General features: G+C 39.1%; 1 protein-coding gene across 1 annotated transcript in view; it reads left to right on the top strand.

Annotated features, from left to right (window-relative positions):
* MAEA (macrophage erythroblast attacher, E3 ubiquitin ligase) overlaps window positions 1-18324 on the top strand; it is a 245163-nt gene that overhangs the window by 99982 nt on the left and 126857 nt on the right. Inside the window, exon 3 of the mRNA XM_053704240.1 lies at window positions 5104-5307. Coding sequence (XP_053560215.1) covers window positions 5104-5307 — 204 coding nt within the window. The remainder of the gene's footprint in view (window positions 1-5103; window positions 5308-18324) is intronic.

Raw genomic sequence — 18324 nt, 5'->3', positions numbered from 1 at the left:
TCTCAGACCGCTGCAACTATGCATGCTCAGTCAATGGAACGGGGATTACTCAGATCTGTCCCCTTTGCTAAATCTGGACCAGGAGACCAGAGATTCGCTTCTCTGGTGGTTGTCACCGGTTCATCTGTCCAAAGGAATGACCTTTCGCAGGCCAGATTGGACGATTGTAACAACGGATGCCAGCCTTCTAGGCTGGGGAGCAGTCTGGAATTCCCTGAAGGCTCAGGGATCGTGGACTCAGGAGGAGAAACTCCTCCCAATAAACATTCTAGAATTAAGAGCAATATTCAATGCTCTTCTAGCTTGGCCTCAGTTAGCAAAGCTGAGGTTCATCAGATTTCAGTCGGACAATATCACGACTGTGGCTTACATCAATCATCAAGGGGGAACCAGGAGTTCCCTAGCGATGTTGGAAGTCTCGAAGATAATTCGCTGGGCAGAGTCTCACTCTTGCCATCTGTCAGCGATTCACATCCCAGGCATAGAGAACTGGGAGGCGGATTTCCTAAGTCGCCAGACTTTTCATCCGGGAGAGTGGGAACTTCACCCGGAGGTATTTGCTCAACTGATTCGTCGTTGGGGAAAACCGGATCTGGATCTCATGGCATCTCGCCAGAACGCGAAGCTTCCTTGTTACGGATCCAGGTCCAGGGACCCGGGAGCGGTGCTGGTAGATGCATTAGCAGCCCCTTGGGTTTTCAACATAGCTTATGTGTTTCCACCATTTCCGTTGCTACCTCGGCTGATTGCCAGGATCAAACAGGAGAGGGCACCGGTAATTCTGATAGCGCCTGCGTGGCCACGCAGGACCTGGTATGCAGACCTAGTGGACATGTCGTCCTGTCCACCATGGTCTCTTCCTCTGAGGCAGGACCTTCTAATTCAGGGTCCTTTCAACCATCCAAACCTAATTTCTCTGAGGCTGACTGCCTGGAAATTGAACGCTTGATTCTATCAAAGCGTGGGTTTTCGGATTCGGTTATTGATACATTAATACAGGCTCGGAAACCTGTGACAAGAAAAATTTACCATAAGATATGGCGTAAATATTTATATTGGTGCGAATCCAAGAGTTACTCATGGAGTAAGGTTAGGATTCCTAGGATATTAGCTTTTCTACAAGAGGGTTTAGAAAAGGGTTTATCCGCTAGTTCGCTAAAGGGACAGATTTCAGCTCTGTCTATTCTTTTACACAAACGTCTGGCAGAGCATCCAGACGTCCAGGCCTTTTGTCAGGCTTTGGCTAGAATTAAGCCTGTGTTTAAAGCTGTTGCTCCTCCGTGGAGCTTAAACTTGGTTCTTAAAGTTCTTCAGGGTGTTCCGTTTGAACCCCTTCATTCCATTGATATTAAGCTTTTATCTTGGAAAGTTTTGTTTTTGATGGCTATTTCCTCGGCTCGAAGAGTCTCTGAGCTATCTGCCTTACATTGTGATTCTCCTTATCTGATCTTTCATTCAGACAAGGTAGTTCTGCGTACTAAACCTGGGTTTTTACCTAAGGTTGTTTCTAACAGGAATATCAATCAAGAGATTGTTGTTCCATCATTATGTCCTAATCCTTCTTCAAAGAAGGAACGTCTTTTGCATAATCTAGACGTGGTCCGTGCTCTGAAGTTCTACTTACAAGCAACTAAAGATTTTAGACAAACTTCTTCTCTGTTTGTCGTTTACTCTGGACAGAGGAGAGGTCAAAAGGCTTCGGCTACCTCTCTCTCTTTTTGGCTTCGTAGCATAATACGTTTAGCCTATGAGACTGCTGGACAGCAGCCTCCTGAAAGAATTACAGCTCATTCTACCAGAGCTGTGGCTTCCACCTGGGCCTTTAAGAATGAGGCCTCTGTTGAACAGATTTGCAAGGCTGCAACTTGGTCTTCACTTCATACTTTTTCCAAATTTTACAAATTTGACACTTTCGCTTCTTCGGAGGCTGGTTTTGGGAGAAATGTTCTACAGGCAGTGGTTCCTTCTGTTTAATGTTCCTGCCTTGTCCCTCCCATCATCCGTGTACTTAGCTTTGGTATTGGTACCCCATAAGTAATGGATGACCCGTGGACTGAACACACTTAACAAGAGAAAACATAATTTATGCTTACCTGATAAATTTATTTCTCTTGTAGTGTGTTCAGTCCACGGCCCGCCCTGTCTTTTTCAGGCAGGTTCTAAATTTTAAAATTATAACTCCAGTCACCACTGCACTTTATAGTTTCTCCTTTCTCGTCTTGTTTCGGTCGAATGACTGGATATGACATGTGAGGGGAGGAGCTATATAGCAGCTCTGCTTGGGTGATCCTCTTGCAACTTCCTGTTGGGAAGGAGAATATATCCCATAAGTAATGGATGACCCGTGGACTGAACACACTACAAGAGAAATAAATTTATCAGGTAAGCATAAATTATGTTTTTATTTTATCCCTCCTTTCTAGTGACTCTTCGGTGGACTTCCACATCTTGGGTATGTTTTCCCATACGTTACTAGCTCATGGACTCTTGCCATTTACATGAAAGAAAACATAATTTATGTAAGAACTTACCTGATAAATTCACCCTGTTTTTGGTGGTTATATTTTTTGTATAAAAGCACAATACTATTTTACAGTTCCTCTTTTTTACACCTTTTCTTATATAAATTGTTTTTTTTTAATAGCATTTTCATTTTTTTATTTTTTTTTTGCTTGTGGGCGCTATTTTGTTGGCATACTTGATTAGTAAGAGTTTAAATTCTGAACTTTGAACCATATTTTATCTGTATTAGTTTATCTTCATAACCTTTATCTAAATGATGACTTGATTTCTACTAATGTTCTGTTCGTCCATCACAGTATAGTTGTTTACCTGTGATCTGGTCACTAAATTTTTTTTTCATCCTCTTGGTAAAATGGTGAGACCAACATCCAACATTTGGAAACATTTCCTTGGTGCAATTTCTTCTGAGTAAAAAAAATGCAATTTGCAAATACTGTCAAAAGAAATATGTTTTTTCAAATGCTACCAGAATGACAAAATACGTTCTTGCATGACATCAAACAAGACTTAATGGAATTAAAGGGACACTCAAGTCAAAAATAAACTTTCATGATTCAGATAGAGCATGCCATTTTAGATAACTTTCCAATTTATTTCCATTAACAAAATGTGCACCGTCTTTTTATAATTTCACTTTGAGTCACCAACTCCTACTGAGCATGTGCAAGAATTCACAGAATATACGTATATGCATTAGTGATTGGCTGATGGCTGTCACATCGTGCAGGAGGAGTGGAAAAAAACATAGCTTTGAAATATTTCAGAAAAAAAAATCTACTACCTAATTGAAGTTCAGACTAAGAGCTATTGCATTGTCTTGTTATCATGTTTGTTGATTATGCAAATCAGCTTTAGCTACTGGTCCTTTAAATGAGGAGGACCATAGCAATGAAAGTGCAATTAGATTTTTTTCCTTCATTGTTCTCATTCCAGAAACACTTTTTGCTCCTCCTGTAACAGCTGCATCATCACAAAGTGCTTCTCCACTAGCAAGCAGCATCTTCAAGTAAACAAGTGTTGCAAACAACTGCCTCCAAAAAATACACAATAACTTCATTTATAGATAGGATGATGCCTAGAAATCAGGAAAAGGCTGATCAAGCTCTTTCAAGAGCAATATATTCTTCTGCAACCAGTTGCCCAATCAGATTCTTCTCATAGGGAAGCATTGGCAGCCACAGAGGCATTTCCCATCTTGCTTTATTATATTAAAGTGCATTGTCATGAAATAAAACAGGACTAAGGGAAACCTCCTAAACACCCTTAAAGCACTTTAACAAACTGAAGTGCTTTGGGGGTCTGGAAAAAAATATTGTTCTTAGTTTTATGTTGATGTTTTTTTCTCTCTCCTAAGTGGAAATTTGTATCCCAGAGAGCTTCATTACTTTCTATGGAAGGCATCTCTTATCTCTCTGGGACTTCTAGGTTCCACTCCTTTTCTTAGAAAATTCAGTGAGTTCAGTCCCTGTGAAGTCTGCATTATAAACTAGATAATGTTTGATTATCTTGCCCATAAAAAAGTAATGAAACTCTTTAGCAAACTGAAGCTGACAGTTTTTTGTTCAGTTTTATATTAAATAGAGGGAATCCAAAGCGCAATGTAATTTGTAAAAGATGCACATAAATATACAAAATATGATCCTAATTTTCTAAAGTTACACAGAAACTGTGAAAGCATCAGAATTGTAAAATCCTAAATATACTGCTGTATACAAAATAAAATACAAAATAGAAAGTGCAAACTTTAAATGTAATAAAATGTAATCTGAAGTGTAAAGTAATATAGAATATAAAGCACAGTGTGTAAATGCAGCAGAACTCTCATGTCTTCAATGCTATATTGCATTGGGCTTGTCTTTCCTTCACATACAATAATGCATTGGAGACGTATAGCAAAATCTGCTTTTTGAAAATTATTATTAAATGTGCTTAATTCCCTTGATATCCTTTGCTGAAGGAGCAGCAATGCACTACTGAGAGCTAGATGAATACATCTAGTCAACCAATCACAAGAGACAAATGTGTGCAGGCACCATTCACCAGCTAGCTCCCTCTAGTGTAGAATATGTACATATTGTTTTTCAACCAAGAGAACCAAGTACATTTGAGCATATAAGTGAATTTAAAAGTCTCTTAAAATGACAACATGTTCTATCTGAATCATACAAGTTTAATTTTGACTTTCCTATCCCTTTAAGCTGAAATGAGCTAATATTAAAAATGTTCAATGCTTATTACATAGATTATGATTTATGTTAAACTATGCTATTCATTTCTGCCTGGAAAAGCAGTAAATGTTATAATTTTACAAAGTATTGCACTGACCCCAAGCCGTTAATTCACATTGCCACCCGGCTGGCGACACTTCCTGTGGAGAACACTGGAAGACATGTTTAGACATTACATCCTGTAGCTGAATGTTCTCTTTGAATCTTCTACCCATACCCACAGTTCAGAAGAATGTGAGTTCTCAGTCACTGTCCTTTTCAATAGAGCTGAATGTATTGTGTTTATTTAACCTATTACTTCTGTTGAGACTTAACTTCAAGCATTGTGACATATTGACTTTACATTAAACAGGCTGTGGAGTCAATTCAGGCAGAAGATGAAAGTGCCAAGCTGTGCAAGCGGCGGATTGAACACCTGATGGAACACAGCAGTGATCAAGCTGCAGCGGCTAACATGTGGAAAAAGAAGCGTATGGACCGCATGATGGTGGAACATCTGTTACGTTGCGGCTACTACAACACAGCTGTGAAACTGGCTAGACAGAGTGGCATTGAGGTAATATAAAATGGCACCCAAGATGTTTTGAAACTACATTTCCCATGATGCTTAGGTACCCTGAAGTCTTGTTGAACATCATAGGAAATGTAGTTCTGAAACATCAGTGGAGCCAAGGTTCGACCTTCACTGTACTATACATTTTATTGTTGCATTATAAAAGTATAGGATACTACTGGTATTGTAGAATTGCTATGTAAAATAATGTAGACCTCTGTTAGACCTCACAACATGTTTTGGTTTTAGATAAGTCAATGAGACTCTAATTTTGAGAGACTCCAATTAAATATTCTTTGAAATCATATGAACATATAAATTTATGGAAGATTTTCAGTATTACACACCATTATCTTAAGCATTATTAAGTCTTGCAGTAGAGATGGTATACAGCTCCATCTTCATAGACTGTAGAAGGCACAAGCTCATATTGTGGTCTTCTAATACCTATGATCATTTTTTCTGGTTCATACCAACCAATAAACCGTCTGATATAACTGCAAGTTCAATATAGCATGTGCAGAATTTGTACTTTTCTGTCTTGGTCATTATACACTTTATTCCTCAAGAGAAGAGAAGAGATAACGAGAATCTCATTTCAACATGGAGACGACTTCATAGAATCTAAAGTACTTTATGGAAACTTAAAATTTTGACTTATTCTCAGTCTAAGCTTTTACTTTCAATATGTCATTATATCATGACTAACAAATATAATATAATATATGAAAATGCAGGAGGCTGTTATAGTGCTTTGTGACAGAGTGAGCTATCCTGTTAAAGTGACAGTAACGTCAAAATTAAACGTTCATTATTTTAGATAAGTATGACATTAAAAAATAAAATTTCAAATGTACTTTTATTATCAAAGTTGCTTGGTATCCTTTTGTTCAATGCACAGGTGCAGTTGGGAGTTAGCTGAACATATTGGATGAGCCAATGACAAGAGCCACATATGTGCAGCAACCAATCAGCAGCTAGCTCACAGTAGTGCTTTGCTGCTCCTTAGCCTATCTATGCTTTTCAACAAAGGATACCTTGAGAACAAAATGTTTGTTTTTTTTAAATTGCATGCTGTATCTGAATTATTAAAGTTTAATTTTGACTTTACTGTCTTTTTAAAGTTTGAAAAGGGATTTGAGGGATTTATAAAGTATGGACAGTTTGAGGCTTTACCTGTGACTTCTGGCATCTAAATTATAATTTCTCCTTTTAGTATATTATAAATTCTTTCACATCTCCACTCCTTTTTTTATTATCTCGTCTTTTATAGTAGTTTATAATGCTACCTTTGGCTTAATGAGAAATGTGCTATTTTGTGTTAGGTTCTAAAACTAAACCTTCAAAACAATCTCATTAATAAGGAGGCGGTGCGTGGTCTCAAATCCAGATTCATTCAAATTACAACTGAAAGGCTGCAGTAAATTTAGAGAAAATGATGAAATATTGCCAGACTCATAAAAAATGATATAGAGTGTATCAATATGCTTTTGTCTGCGATTCTCTGTGAAGGACACATATCATCAGTTTTGAATACGTTTGGTTTCATCACCTGAATACAAAACCGCTAACGAAAAGTACTTAAATATGAATTACTGTACGCTGAGTTATCTGACTTTCAGTGAAAATAATGAGACTGCAGATTGTACATCAACAGGTGCTGACAGAAAAATCTGTGCTAATCAAATATGACTATTGCGGTAATTTGTTAATGGCTTTCTGCTCTCTAATGAGGTGATAAACACTGGTGAGTTAGAGAAATAGAAGCGGCCATAACAAATGATTTTGATAGAATAGCCTATAAAAGTGTCTCATTGGCCTGGGCTTGTTAGACTGCGTAATGATCTTATTTTGATTCTGTTATGACCTTGGATTTCAACACCAGAATTAGAAATGCATTTTTGTGTTTTATTTATTTATTTTTATAACATTAGTTGAGATCGGGCTTAGTTAAACAGCTTACAGTGTTTTGTTTGTTTGTCGTTGTTTATGTTCTGCAACATTACATAAGATAATCTCATTTTAAAGTGGCTGAATGGTTCATTCCTCTCTGTATGTGCTCTGTAATACTAAATCACATGAGATTTTGGAAATTGAATTATAGGATCACTTTGGAGTAATTTGAATATAGAATCTGTTTAAAGCATGTGGTAGTATTGTAGTATGGTTATATAATAGCTAGTTTATCAGTGATTGGTTAACGCTAGAGTTGTTATACGCAAGTCCTGCGGCCACAATGTGATTCTTCACTGGTTTTGTTCAATCCACTTAAAGGGACATGAAACCTATTTTTTTTTCTTTCAGAATTTACAAAGAGCATGCAATTTTAAACAACTTTCCAATTTTCTTCTATTATCTAATTTGATTCATTCTATTGATATCCTTTGTTGAAAAGCATATCTAAATAGGCTCAGCAGATGCTGATTGGTGACTGCACATAGATGCCTCGTATGATTGGCTCACCCATGTGCATTGCTATTTCTTCAACAAAGGATATTTGAAGAATAAAGCAAATTAAATAATAGAAATAAATTGGAATGTTGTTTAAAATTGTATGCTCTTTCATGTCCCTTTAAAGGAACACTAAAGTTTTATGATTCAGATAGAACAACTTTACAATTCACTTTCATTATCTAAATATGCACAATCTTTTTTTTATATGCGCCCATTCTTAGGCACAAGGTCCTACTGAGCATGTGCAAGAATTCACTAAATATACCTTTATGCATTTTGTGATTGGCTGATGCTACTCATTGGAAATTCAAACTGTTTTTTGCATTGCCTTTTTAGTATGCATTTATTGATGATGCAATTCTAATGTGTTTAATGGCTTTTTAACCCCATCTGCAGCACAGATTCTCATTTGAAATTTCAAATGATAGCATTTCTAAAAATTGTTGAGTGGTGCAAGTAAAAAAAAAAATGCACTTCTAGTGTGATCTTCATTTGAAATAAGTTAGGCACCATTTGTTTATTCGGCATGATCAAGGACATGAATTATTGCACTGTGAGTAGATTTATTAGCCCACACAGTATTGACTCGCCTTCATGGTCTAAGCTTTTGCTAATAAATGAGTTATACACCACTAAAATTGTATCTGCATTGTTCTAAACCATATTAAGAAATAACTTAAAGGGACAGTAAAGTCAAAATTAAACTTGTTGATTAGATAGAGCATGCAATTTTAAGCAACTTTCCAATTCATTCCTGTTATCAATTTTGCTTAGTTCTATTGATATCCTTTGTTAAAGGGTAATCCTAGGTGAGCTCAGGAGCATGCAAATGTGTCTGCTGCTAAAGACTGTTAAAGACACATGCACGCTCCTAAGCTTCTTTCTATCACCTTACCTAGCTTTAGTCTTTAACAAAGATATATCAAAAGAACAAAGTAAATTTGACAATAGAAGTGAATTGGAAAGTTGTTTTAAATCACATGGTCTATATAAATCATGACAAATAATTTTTGACTCCCTTTAAAAGGGTATGGAAACATAAACCACTCTGTGGGCAGCATATGTGTCGCACCATAATTTTTGCACTTCCACTGAATCTAGAGCACAAGGGCTAAAATACATTGTGTGGCCCAGCGAACTAAACTATACATCCCTGCATTTTGTTTGTTTAGCCTGGACTTATAGGACTGGCCACTGTCTCAAGGGTCAATATTGACAGGGTGTGAGTGGAGTCGGGCATCACTTTGAATAATATGAATGTAGATTTGTGAAACTGGAGCACAGGTACCACAAGGAGTGGCGTAAAATTACCAAATAATAACCATTCCACATAATATGTAATGGTTGGGATCTCTGCTAGTGAGTGAGAGCAGAGGCTTTGAGGATCTTACACCATAAACATATCTTGTACTTACCTTGTTACTGAACTGTAAGTTCAACCCCAGGTGTGACTGCAGAGGTCCATTATAATTATGTCATTATAATCATACCAGTTACTTCAAAAAATGCTTCTGTACAGCTGAGCATCTCTGGAGGAAACTATTCTATACTAATGTTCTACATACCATTACTCATATCCTCCAACACACTGAGTTTCAGTTCTCTTCTTCATCCTCCTGGACACTTTAGACTTTGCCCAGTACTTTATGATCAATATAGACTTAATGAGAAGCTCATATAGACCCTCAACCACTAACTGCTTTCAGAGGTTGTTCTTTGCCCTTGCACCTCATTTTACACTTTTCAATTACATTTTAGCTATTCCTCTCTGCTGTCCTAACTTCAATATTAACTCTTCAACTTCTCCTTTCTCTTGCAAGGTGTATCCAGTCCACGGATTCATCCTTACTTGTGGGATATTCTCATTCCCTACAGGAAGTGGCAAAGAGAGCACACAGCAGAGCTGTCCATATAGCTCCCCCCCAAGCTCCACCCCCCAGTCATTCTCTTTGCCGCTCTAGCAGTAGGGCATCTCCACGGGAGGGTAAAGTGAATGTGGTGTTAGATTTGTAGTTTTATATCTTCAATCAAAAGTTTGTTATTTCTCTTGTTAAGTGTAGTCCGTCCACGGGTCATCCATTACTTATGGGATTATATCTCTCCCCAACAGGAAGTTGCAAGAGGATCACCCAAGCAGAGCTGCTATATAGCTCCTCCCCTCACATGTCATATCCAGTCATTCTCTTGCAAGTCTCAACAAAGGAGGTTGTGAGAGGAGACAGGAGTTTTTTACTTAATTCTTCAATCAAAAGTTTGTTATTTTAAAATGGCACCGGAGTGTGCTGTTTTTTCTCTCAGGCAGTATTTAGAAGAAGAAGATCTGCCTGCGTTTTCTATGATCTTAGCAGACGTAACTAAGATCCATTGGCTGTTCTCGCGCATTCTGAGGAGGGGTAACTTCAGAAAGGGGAATAGCATGCGGGGTCCTCCGCAAATGAGGTATGTGCAGTATAATATTTTCTAGGAATGGAATTGACTAAGAAAACACTGCCGTTACCCATATGATGTAAGTACAGCCTTTAATGCAGTAGTAGCGACTGGTATCAGGCTGTTAAATGTATGCGCAGTTGAGTTATTTTCTAGGGACTAGAATTTGACTGAGAAAATACTGTTAATACTGAAATAAATGTATAAGCCTTAACTGCAGTAGAAGCGACTGGTAGCAGGCTTAGTGATAACTTTACATAACACTGGAAAAGTTGTTTTTAAAATGTTTACTGGCATGTTATTCGTTTTGTGAGGTACTTTGGTGATAAATCTTTTTGGGCATGATTTTTTTCCACATGGCTAACGTTTATTTCTGCATAGAAACCGTTGTAACAGGTCTCCCACTGTTGTAATATGAGTGGGAGGGGCCTTTTTTAGCGCCTTGTTGCGCAGATAAAATTCTAGCACAGTCTTCCTGCCTTTTCCTCCTTGATCCAGGACGTCTCCAGAGAGCTCAGGGGTCTTTAAATTCAATTTTGAGGGAGGTAATCAGTCACAGCAGACCTGTGACAGTGTGTTTGACTGTGAGAAAAACGTTAAATCTAAAATTGATTATCCGGTTGTGGGTATTGAGGGGTTAATCATCCGTTTGCTAGTGGGTGAAATCCTCTGCTAAATTCATACATTTATTGTTAAAATGGTTGGCTATAACTGAATTAGTTCATTGTTATTTCAACTGTGACAGTTTTTTTTTTGTTTTTTTTTGTGTTTTTAAAAGCGCTGCTGCGTTTTTTCATATTGCTTGTAAATTCACTGACAGTTTTTTTTCCAAGCTTGCTAGCCTTCATTGCTAGTCTGTTAAACATGTCTGATACAGATGAATCTACTTGTTCATTATGTTTAAAAGCCAATGTGGAGCCCAATAGAAATTTGTGTACCAATTGTATTGATGTTACTTTAAATAAAAGAGTTCTCTATTACCACTCACAAGGGTTCTCTTCTTAGGGACTCTTATAGATTCTGTAGAGATGAAAATTTACCTGACGGAGGCCAGGTTATCAAAACTTCTAAATGCTTGCCGTGCCCTTCATTCCATTCCACACCCGTCAGTAGCCCAGTTCATGGAAGTAATCGGCTTAATGGTAGCAGCAATGGACATAGTACCATTTGCGCGCCTGCATCTCAGACCGCTGCAATTATGCATGCTCAGTCAGTGGAATGGGGATTACTCAGATTTGTCCCCTCTAATAAATCTGGATCAAGAGACCAGGGATTCTCTTCTCTGGTGGCTTTCTCGACTCCATCTGTCCAAAGGGATGACCTTTCGCAGGCCAGATTGGACGATTGTAACAACAGATGCCAGCCTTCTAGGTTGGGGCGCAGTCTGGAACTCCCTGAAGGCTCAGGGATCGTGGACTCAGGAGGAGAAACTCCTCCCAATAAATATTCTGGAATTAAGAGCGATATTCAATGCTCTTCTAGCTTGGCCTCAGTTGGCAACACTGAGGTTCATCAGATTTCAGTCGGACAATATCACGACTGTGGCTTACATCAACCATCAAGGGGGAACCAGGAGTTCCCTAGCGATGTTGGAAGTATCAAAGATAATTCGCTGGGCAGAGTCCAACTCTTGCCACCTGTCGGCGATCTATATCCCAGGCGTGGAGAACTGGGAGGCGGACTTCCTAAGTCGTCAGACTTTTCATCCGGGGGAGTGGGAACTTCATCCGGAGGTCTTTGCTCAACTAATTCATCGTTGGGGCAAACCGGAACTGGATCTCATGGCTTCTCGACAGAATGCCAAACTTCCTTGCTACGGATCCAGGTCCATTGACCCGGGAGCGGCGCTGATAGATGCTCTAGCAGCCCCTTGGGGTTTCAACATGGCTTATGTGTTTCCACCATTTCCGCTGCTTCCTCGACTGATTGCCAAGATCAAACAGGAGAGAGCATCAGTGATTCTGATAGCACCTGCGTGGCCACGCAGGACCTGGTATGCAGATCTAGTGGGCATGTCGTCCTGTCCACCATGGTCTCTACCTCTGAGACAGGACCTTCTAATTCAGGGTCCTTTCAACCATCCAGATCTAATTTCTCTGAGGCTGACTGCATGGAGATTGAACGCTTGATTCTATCAAAGCGTGGCTTCTCGGAGTCAGTTATTGATACCTTAATACAGGCTCGGAAACCTGTTACCAGAAAAATTTACCATAAAATATGGCGTAAATACTTATATTGGTGTGAATCCAAGAGTTACTCATGGAGTAAAGTTAGGATTCCTAGGATTTTGTCCTTTCTACAAGAGGGTTTAGAAAAGGGTTTATCTGCTAGTTCATTAAAGGGACAGATTTCTGCTCTGTCTATTCTGTTACACAAACGTCTGGCAGATGTTCCAGACGTTCAGGCTTTTTGTCAGGCTTTGGCTAGGATTAAGCCTGTGTTTAAGACTGTTGCTCCGCCGTGGAGCTTAAACTTAGTTCTTAAAGTTCTTCAAGGTGTTCCGATTGAACCCCTCCATTCCATTGATATTAAGCTGTTATCTTGGAAAGTTCTGTTTTTGATGGCTATTTCCTCGGCTCGAAGAGTCTCTGAGTTATCTGCCCTACACTGTGATTCTCCTTATCTGATTTTCCATTCAGACAAGGTAGTTCTACGTACTAAACCTGGGTTTTTACCTAAGGTGGTTTCTAACAGGAATATCAATCAAGAGATTGTTGTTCCATCATTATGTCCTAACCCTTCTTCAAAGAAGGAACGACTTTTGCATAATCTGGACGTAGTCCGTGCCCTGAAGTTCTATTTACAGGCAACTAAAGATTTTCGTCAAACTTCTTCCCTGTTTGTCGTTTACTCGGGACAGAGGAGAGGTCAAAAGGCTTCGGCTACCTCTCTCTCCTTTTGGCTTCGTAGCATAATACGTTTAGCCTATGAGACTGCTGGACAGCAGCCTCCTGAAAGAATTACAGCTCATTCCACTAGAGCTGTGGCTTCCACCTGGGCCTTTACAAATGAGGCCTCTGTTGAACAGATTTGCAAGGCTGCAACTTGGTCTTCACTTCACACTTTTTCAAAATTTTACAAATTTGACACTTTTGCTTCTTCGGAGGCTGTTTTTGGGAGAAAGGTTCTACAGGCAGTGGTTCCTTCTGTTTAAATGTTCCTGCCTTGTCCCTCCCATCATCCGTGTACTTTAGCTTTGGTATTGGTATCCCATAAGTAATGGATGACCCGTGGACTGACTACACTTAACAAGAGAAAACATAATTTATGCTTACCTGATAAATTTATTTCTCTTGTAGTGTAGTCAGTCCACGGCCCGCCCTGTCTTTTAAGGCAGACCTAAATTTTAATTAAACTCCAGTCACCACTGCACCCTATGGTTTCTCCTTTCTCGTCTTGTTTCGGTCGAATGACTGGATATGACATGTGAGGGGAGGAGCTATATAGCAGCTCTGCTTGGGTGATCCTCTTGCAACTTCCTGTTGGGGAGAGATATAATCCCATAAGTAATGGATGACCCGTGGACTGACTACACTACAAGAGAAATAAATTTATCAGGTAAGCATAAATTATGTTTTTTAAATGGTACCGGTTTGTACTTTTTACTCTCTGGCAGAAAAGTGATGAAGATTTCTGCTGAGAGGAAAACGATTTTAGCATGTTGTAACTAAAATCCACTGCTGTTCCTACACAGGACTGATGAGTACCAGAAAACTTCAGTTGGGGGGAACAGTTTGCAGGCTTAACTGCATTAAGGTATGTTTCAGTCATATTTTTTCTAGTCAAGACACGATAATGCTAGAAGACTGACAGGAATTCCCATGAGGGAAGGGTAAGCCATATTCTGAGACTTAGTATAGAATAAGAGCTTATTTAACAGGGCTCAATAGGCTGGTGGACACGCAATTGATTATTTTATTCAGCAAATACTCATTGGTAGACACTTTTAAACATATTTGGGGTGTTTATTAAGGGGTATTTTATCCACATTGCATAAATTTAGTCACCTAAGTGTGACTTTGAGGGCCTCACAACTCCGGAGTGGAGTGGGAGTGGCCCTAATTTTGCGCCTCTGTTGCACAGTTCATTTCTCCAGACAGTTCATGCTGCTTCACATGGAGGGTCCAGAGACTGCTTGAGGGACTCACAGAAGCTGTTTCTCCCCTAAACTAATCCATAAGGGAAGGTAGGGCCACAGCAGACTCCTGTGGCAAGGTGCTGTAGTTTTAAAACCGGTTGTGGGCTTTAGACTGCTCCGGTTTGGGCATGAAGGGGTTAATCAGGCTGAAACTTGGTGTGCAATCATATCGAAGCATTAGGCACATACTGTGAAAATTTCACTGTTTTGTAAAATTGTGTGCGCTTTTTATCTCTTAAAGGCACAGTACCGTTTTTCTCAAATTGTGTTTTTATTTGATTAAAGTGTTTTCCAAGCCTTTTTGCATATAATACGAATCTGTTTAACATGTCTGACACTAAGGAAAAGCCTTGCTCTATGTGTTCACTAGCCATGGTGGAACCCCCACTCAAAATGTGTCCCAAGTGCACTAATGTGTCTATACAATTTAAAGATCATATTGTGTCACTTAAAAATGTTGCCCAAGATGATTCTATGACGGAAGGTAATGAAGATATTCCTCCTTCCTCTCCCCAAGTGTCACCACCAGTTACGCCCGCGCAAGCAATACCTAGTACCTCTAGTGCATTGGCACCTATTACATTGCAACAACTAGCGACAGTCATGGATAATTCCCTTGCGGCCTTTCTATCCAAACTGCCAGTTTTCCCAAACTGCGACTGCTCTGTTTTAAGAACAGATGAGGAGCAGTTGGAAGCTTTGGGAGGTTTATCTGATGTACCCTCACAACACTCTGAAGGAGGGGCGAGGGATGTGATGTCTGAGGGAGAAATTTCTGACTCAAGAAAGGTTTCTCAACGGGCAGATTCAGTTTCATTAGCTTTTAAATTTAAGTTGGAACACCTCCGCGTATTGCTTAGGGAGGTTCTATCCACTCTGGATGATTGTGACCCTATGGTGGTTCCAGAGAAATTGTGTAAAATGGACAAATACCTAGAGGTCCCTGTTTACACTGATGCGTTTCCGATCCCTAAGAGGGTTGCGGATATTGTTACCAGGGAGTGGGAAAGACCAGGTGTCCCTTTTGTTCCCCCTCCTATTTTTAAGAAAATGTTCCCCATTACTGACCCCAGGCGGGACGCTGGCCAAGCACACAACTATTCCAATTGAAGACAGTTGTGCTGGCCAAGCACACAACTATTCCAATTGAAGACAGTTGTGCTTTTAAAGATCCTATGGATAAAAAATTAGAAGGTTTACTAAAGAAAATTTCTTTCATGTAATTAGCCATGAGCTAGTGACGTATGGGATATACATTCCTACCAGGAGGGGCAAAGTTTCCCAAACCTCAAAATGCCTATAAATACACCCCTCACCACACCCACAATTCAGTTTTACAAACTTTGCCTCCGATGGAGGTGGTGAAGTAAGTTTGTGCTAGATTCTACGTTGATATGCGCTCCGCAGCAAGTTGGAGCCCGGTTTTCCTCTCAGCGTGCAGTGAATGTCAGAGGGATGTGAGGAGAGTATTGCCTATTTGAATGCAGTGATCTCCTTCTACGGGGTCTATTTCATAGGTTCTCTGTTATCGGTCGTAGAGATTCATCTCTTACCTCCCTTTTCAGATCGACGATATACTCTTATATATACCATTACCTCTGCTGATTCTCGTTTCAGTACTGGTTTGGCTTTCTACAAACATGTAGATGAGTGTCCTGGGGTAAGTAAATCTTATTTTCTGTGACACTCTAAGCTATGGTTGGGCACTTTGTTTATAAAGTTCTAAATATATGTATTCAAACATTTATTTGCCTTGACTCAGAATGTTTAACATTCCTTATTTTTCAGACAGTCAGTTTCATATTTGGGATAATGCACTTGAATTAATCATTTTTTTCTTACCTCCAAAAATTTGACTCTTTTTCCCTGTGGGCTGTTAGGCTCGGGGGGGCTGAAAATGCTTCATTTTATTGCGTCATTCTTGGCGCTGACTTTTTTGGCGCAAAAAATTATTTTCCGTTTCCGGCATCATACGTGTCGCCGGAAGTTGCGTCACTTTTTGACGTTATTTTGCGCCAAAAATGTCGGCGTTCCGGATGTGGCGTCATTTTTGGCGCCAAAAGCATTTAGGCGCCAAATAATGTGGGCGTCTGATTTGGCGCTAAAAAATATGGGCGTCGCTTTTGTCTCCACATTATTTCAGTCTCATTTTTTCATTGCTTCTGGTTGCTAGAAGCTTGTTCTTTGTCATTTTTTCCCATTCCTGAAACTGTCATTTAAGGAATTTGATCAATTTTGCTTTATATGTTGTTTTTTCTCTTACATATTGCAAGATGTCTCACGTTGCATCTGAGTCAGAAGATACTACAGGAAAATCGCTGTCTAGTGCTGGATCTACCAAAGCTAAGTGTATCTGCTGTAAACTTTTGGTAGCTATTCCTCCGGCTGTTGTTTGTATTAATTGTCATGACAAACTTGTTAATGCAGATAATATTTCCTTTAGTAAAGTACCATTGCCTGTTGCAGTTCCTTCAACATCTAAGGTGCAGAATGTTCCTGATAACATAAGAGATTTTGTTTCTGAATCCATAAAGAAGGCTATGTCTGTTATTTCTCCTTCTAGTAAACGTAAAAAATCTTTTAAAACTTCTCTCCCTACAGATGAATTTTTAAATGAACATCATCATTCTGATTCTGATGACTCTTCTGGTTCAGAGGATTCTGTCTCAGAGATTGATACTGATAAATCTTCATATTTATTTAAAATGGAATTTATTCGTTCTTTACTTAAAGAAGTACTAATTGCTTTAGAAATAGAGGATTCTGGTCCTCTTGATACTAATTCTAAACGTTTAGATAAGGTATTTAAATCTCCTGTGGTTATTCCAGAAGTTTTTCCTGTTCCTAATGCTATTTCTGCAGTAATTTCCAAAGAATGGGATACATTGGGTAATTCATTTACTCCTTCTAAACGTTTTAAGCAATTATATCCTGTGCCATCTGACAGATTAGAATTTTGGGACAAAATCCCTAAAGTTGATGGGGCTATTTCTACCCTTGCTAAACGTACTACTATTCCAACGTCAGATGGTACTTCGTTTAAGGATCCTTTAGATAGGAAAATTGAATCCTTTCTAAGAAAAGCTTATCTGTGTTCAGGTAATCTTCTTAGACCTGCTATATCATTGGCTGATGTTGCTGCAGCTTCAACTTTTTGGTTGGAAACTTTAGCGCAACAAGTAACAGATCATGATTCTCATGATATTATTATTCTTCTTCAGTATGCTAATAATTTTATCTGTGATGCCATTTTTGATATTATCAGAGTTGATGTCAGGTTTATGTCTCTAGCTATTTTAGCTAGAAGAGCTTTATGGCTTAAGACTTGGAATGCTGATATGGCTTCTAAATCAACTCTACTTTCCATTTCTTTCCAGGGTAACAAATTATTTGGTTCTCAGTTGGATTCTATTATCTCAACTGTTACTGGTGGGAAAGGAACTTTTTTACCACAGGATAAAAAATCTAAGGGTAAAAACAGGGCTAATAATCGTTTTCGTTCCTTTTGTTTCAACAAAGAACAAAAGCCTAATCCTTCATCCTCAGGAGCAGTTTCAGTTTGGAAACCATCTCCGGTCTGGAATAAATCCAAGCCTGCTAGAAAGGCAAAGCCTGCTTCTAAGTCCACATGAAGGTGCGGCCCTCATTCCAGCTCAGCTGGTAGGGGGCAGGTTACGTTTTTTCAAAGAAATTTGGATCAATTCTGTTCACAATCTTTGGATTCAGAACATTGTTTCAGAAGGGTACAGAATTGGTTTCAAGATGAGACCTCCTGCAAAGAGATTTTTTCTTTCCCGTGTCCCAGTAAATCCAGTGAAAGCTCAAGCATTTCTGAATTGTGTTTCAGATCTAGAGTTGGCTGGAGTAATTATGCCAGTTCCAGTTCCGGAACAGGGGATGGGGTTTTATTCAAATCTCTTCATTGTACCAAAGAAGGAGAATTCCTTCAGACCAGTTCTGGATCTAAAAATATTGAATCGTTATGTAAGGATACCAACGTT

Source organism: Bombina bombina, chromosome 2 (assembly GCF_027579735.1).
Source record: "Bombina bombina isolate aBomBom1 chromosome 2, aBomBom1.pri, whole genome shotgun sequence".
In the NCBI taxonomy this organism is placed as follows: Eukaryota; Metazoa; Chordata; class Amphibia; order Anura; family Bombinatoridae; genus Bombina; species Bombina bombina.
Note: the sequence above shows the minus strand (reverse complement) of the source record. Positions and strands in the feature narration are given on the sequence as shown.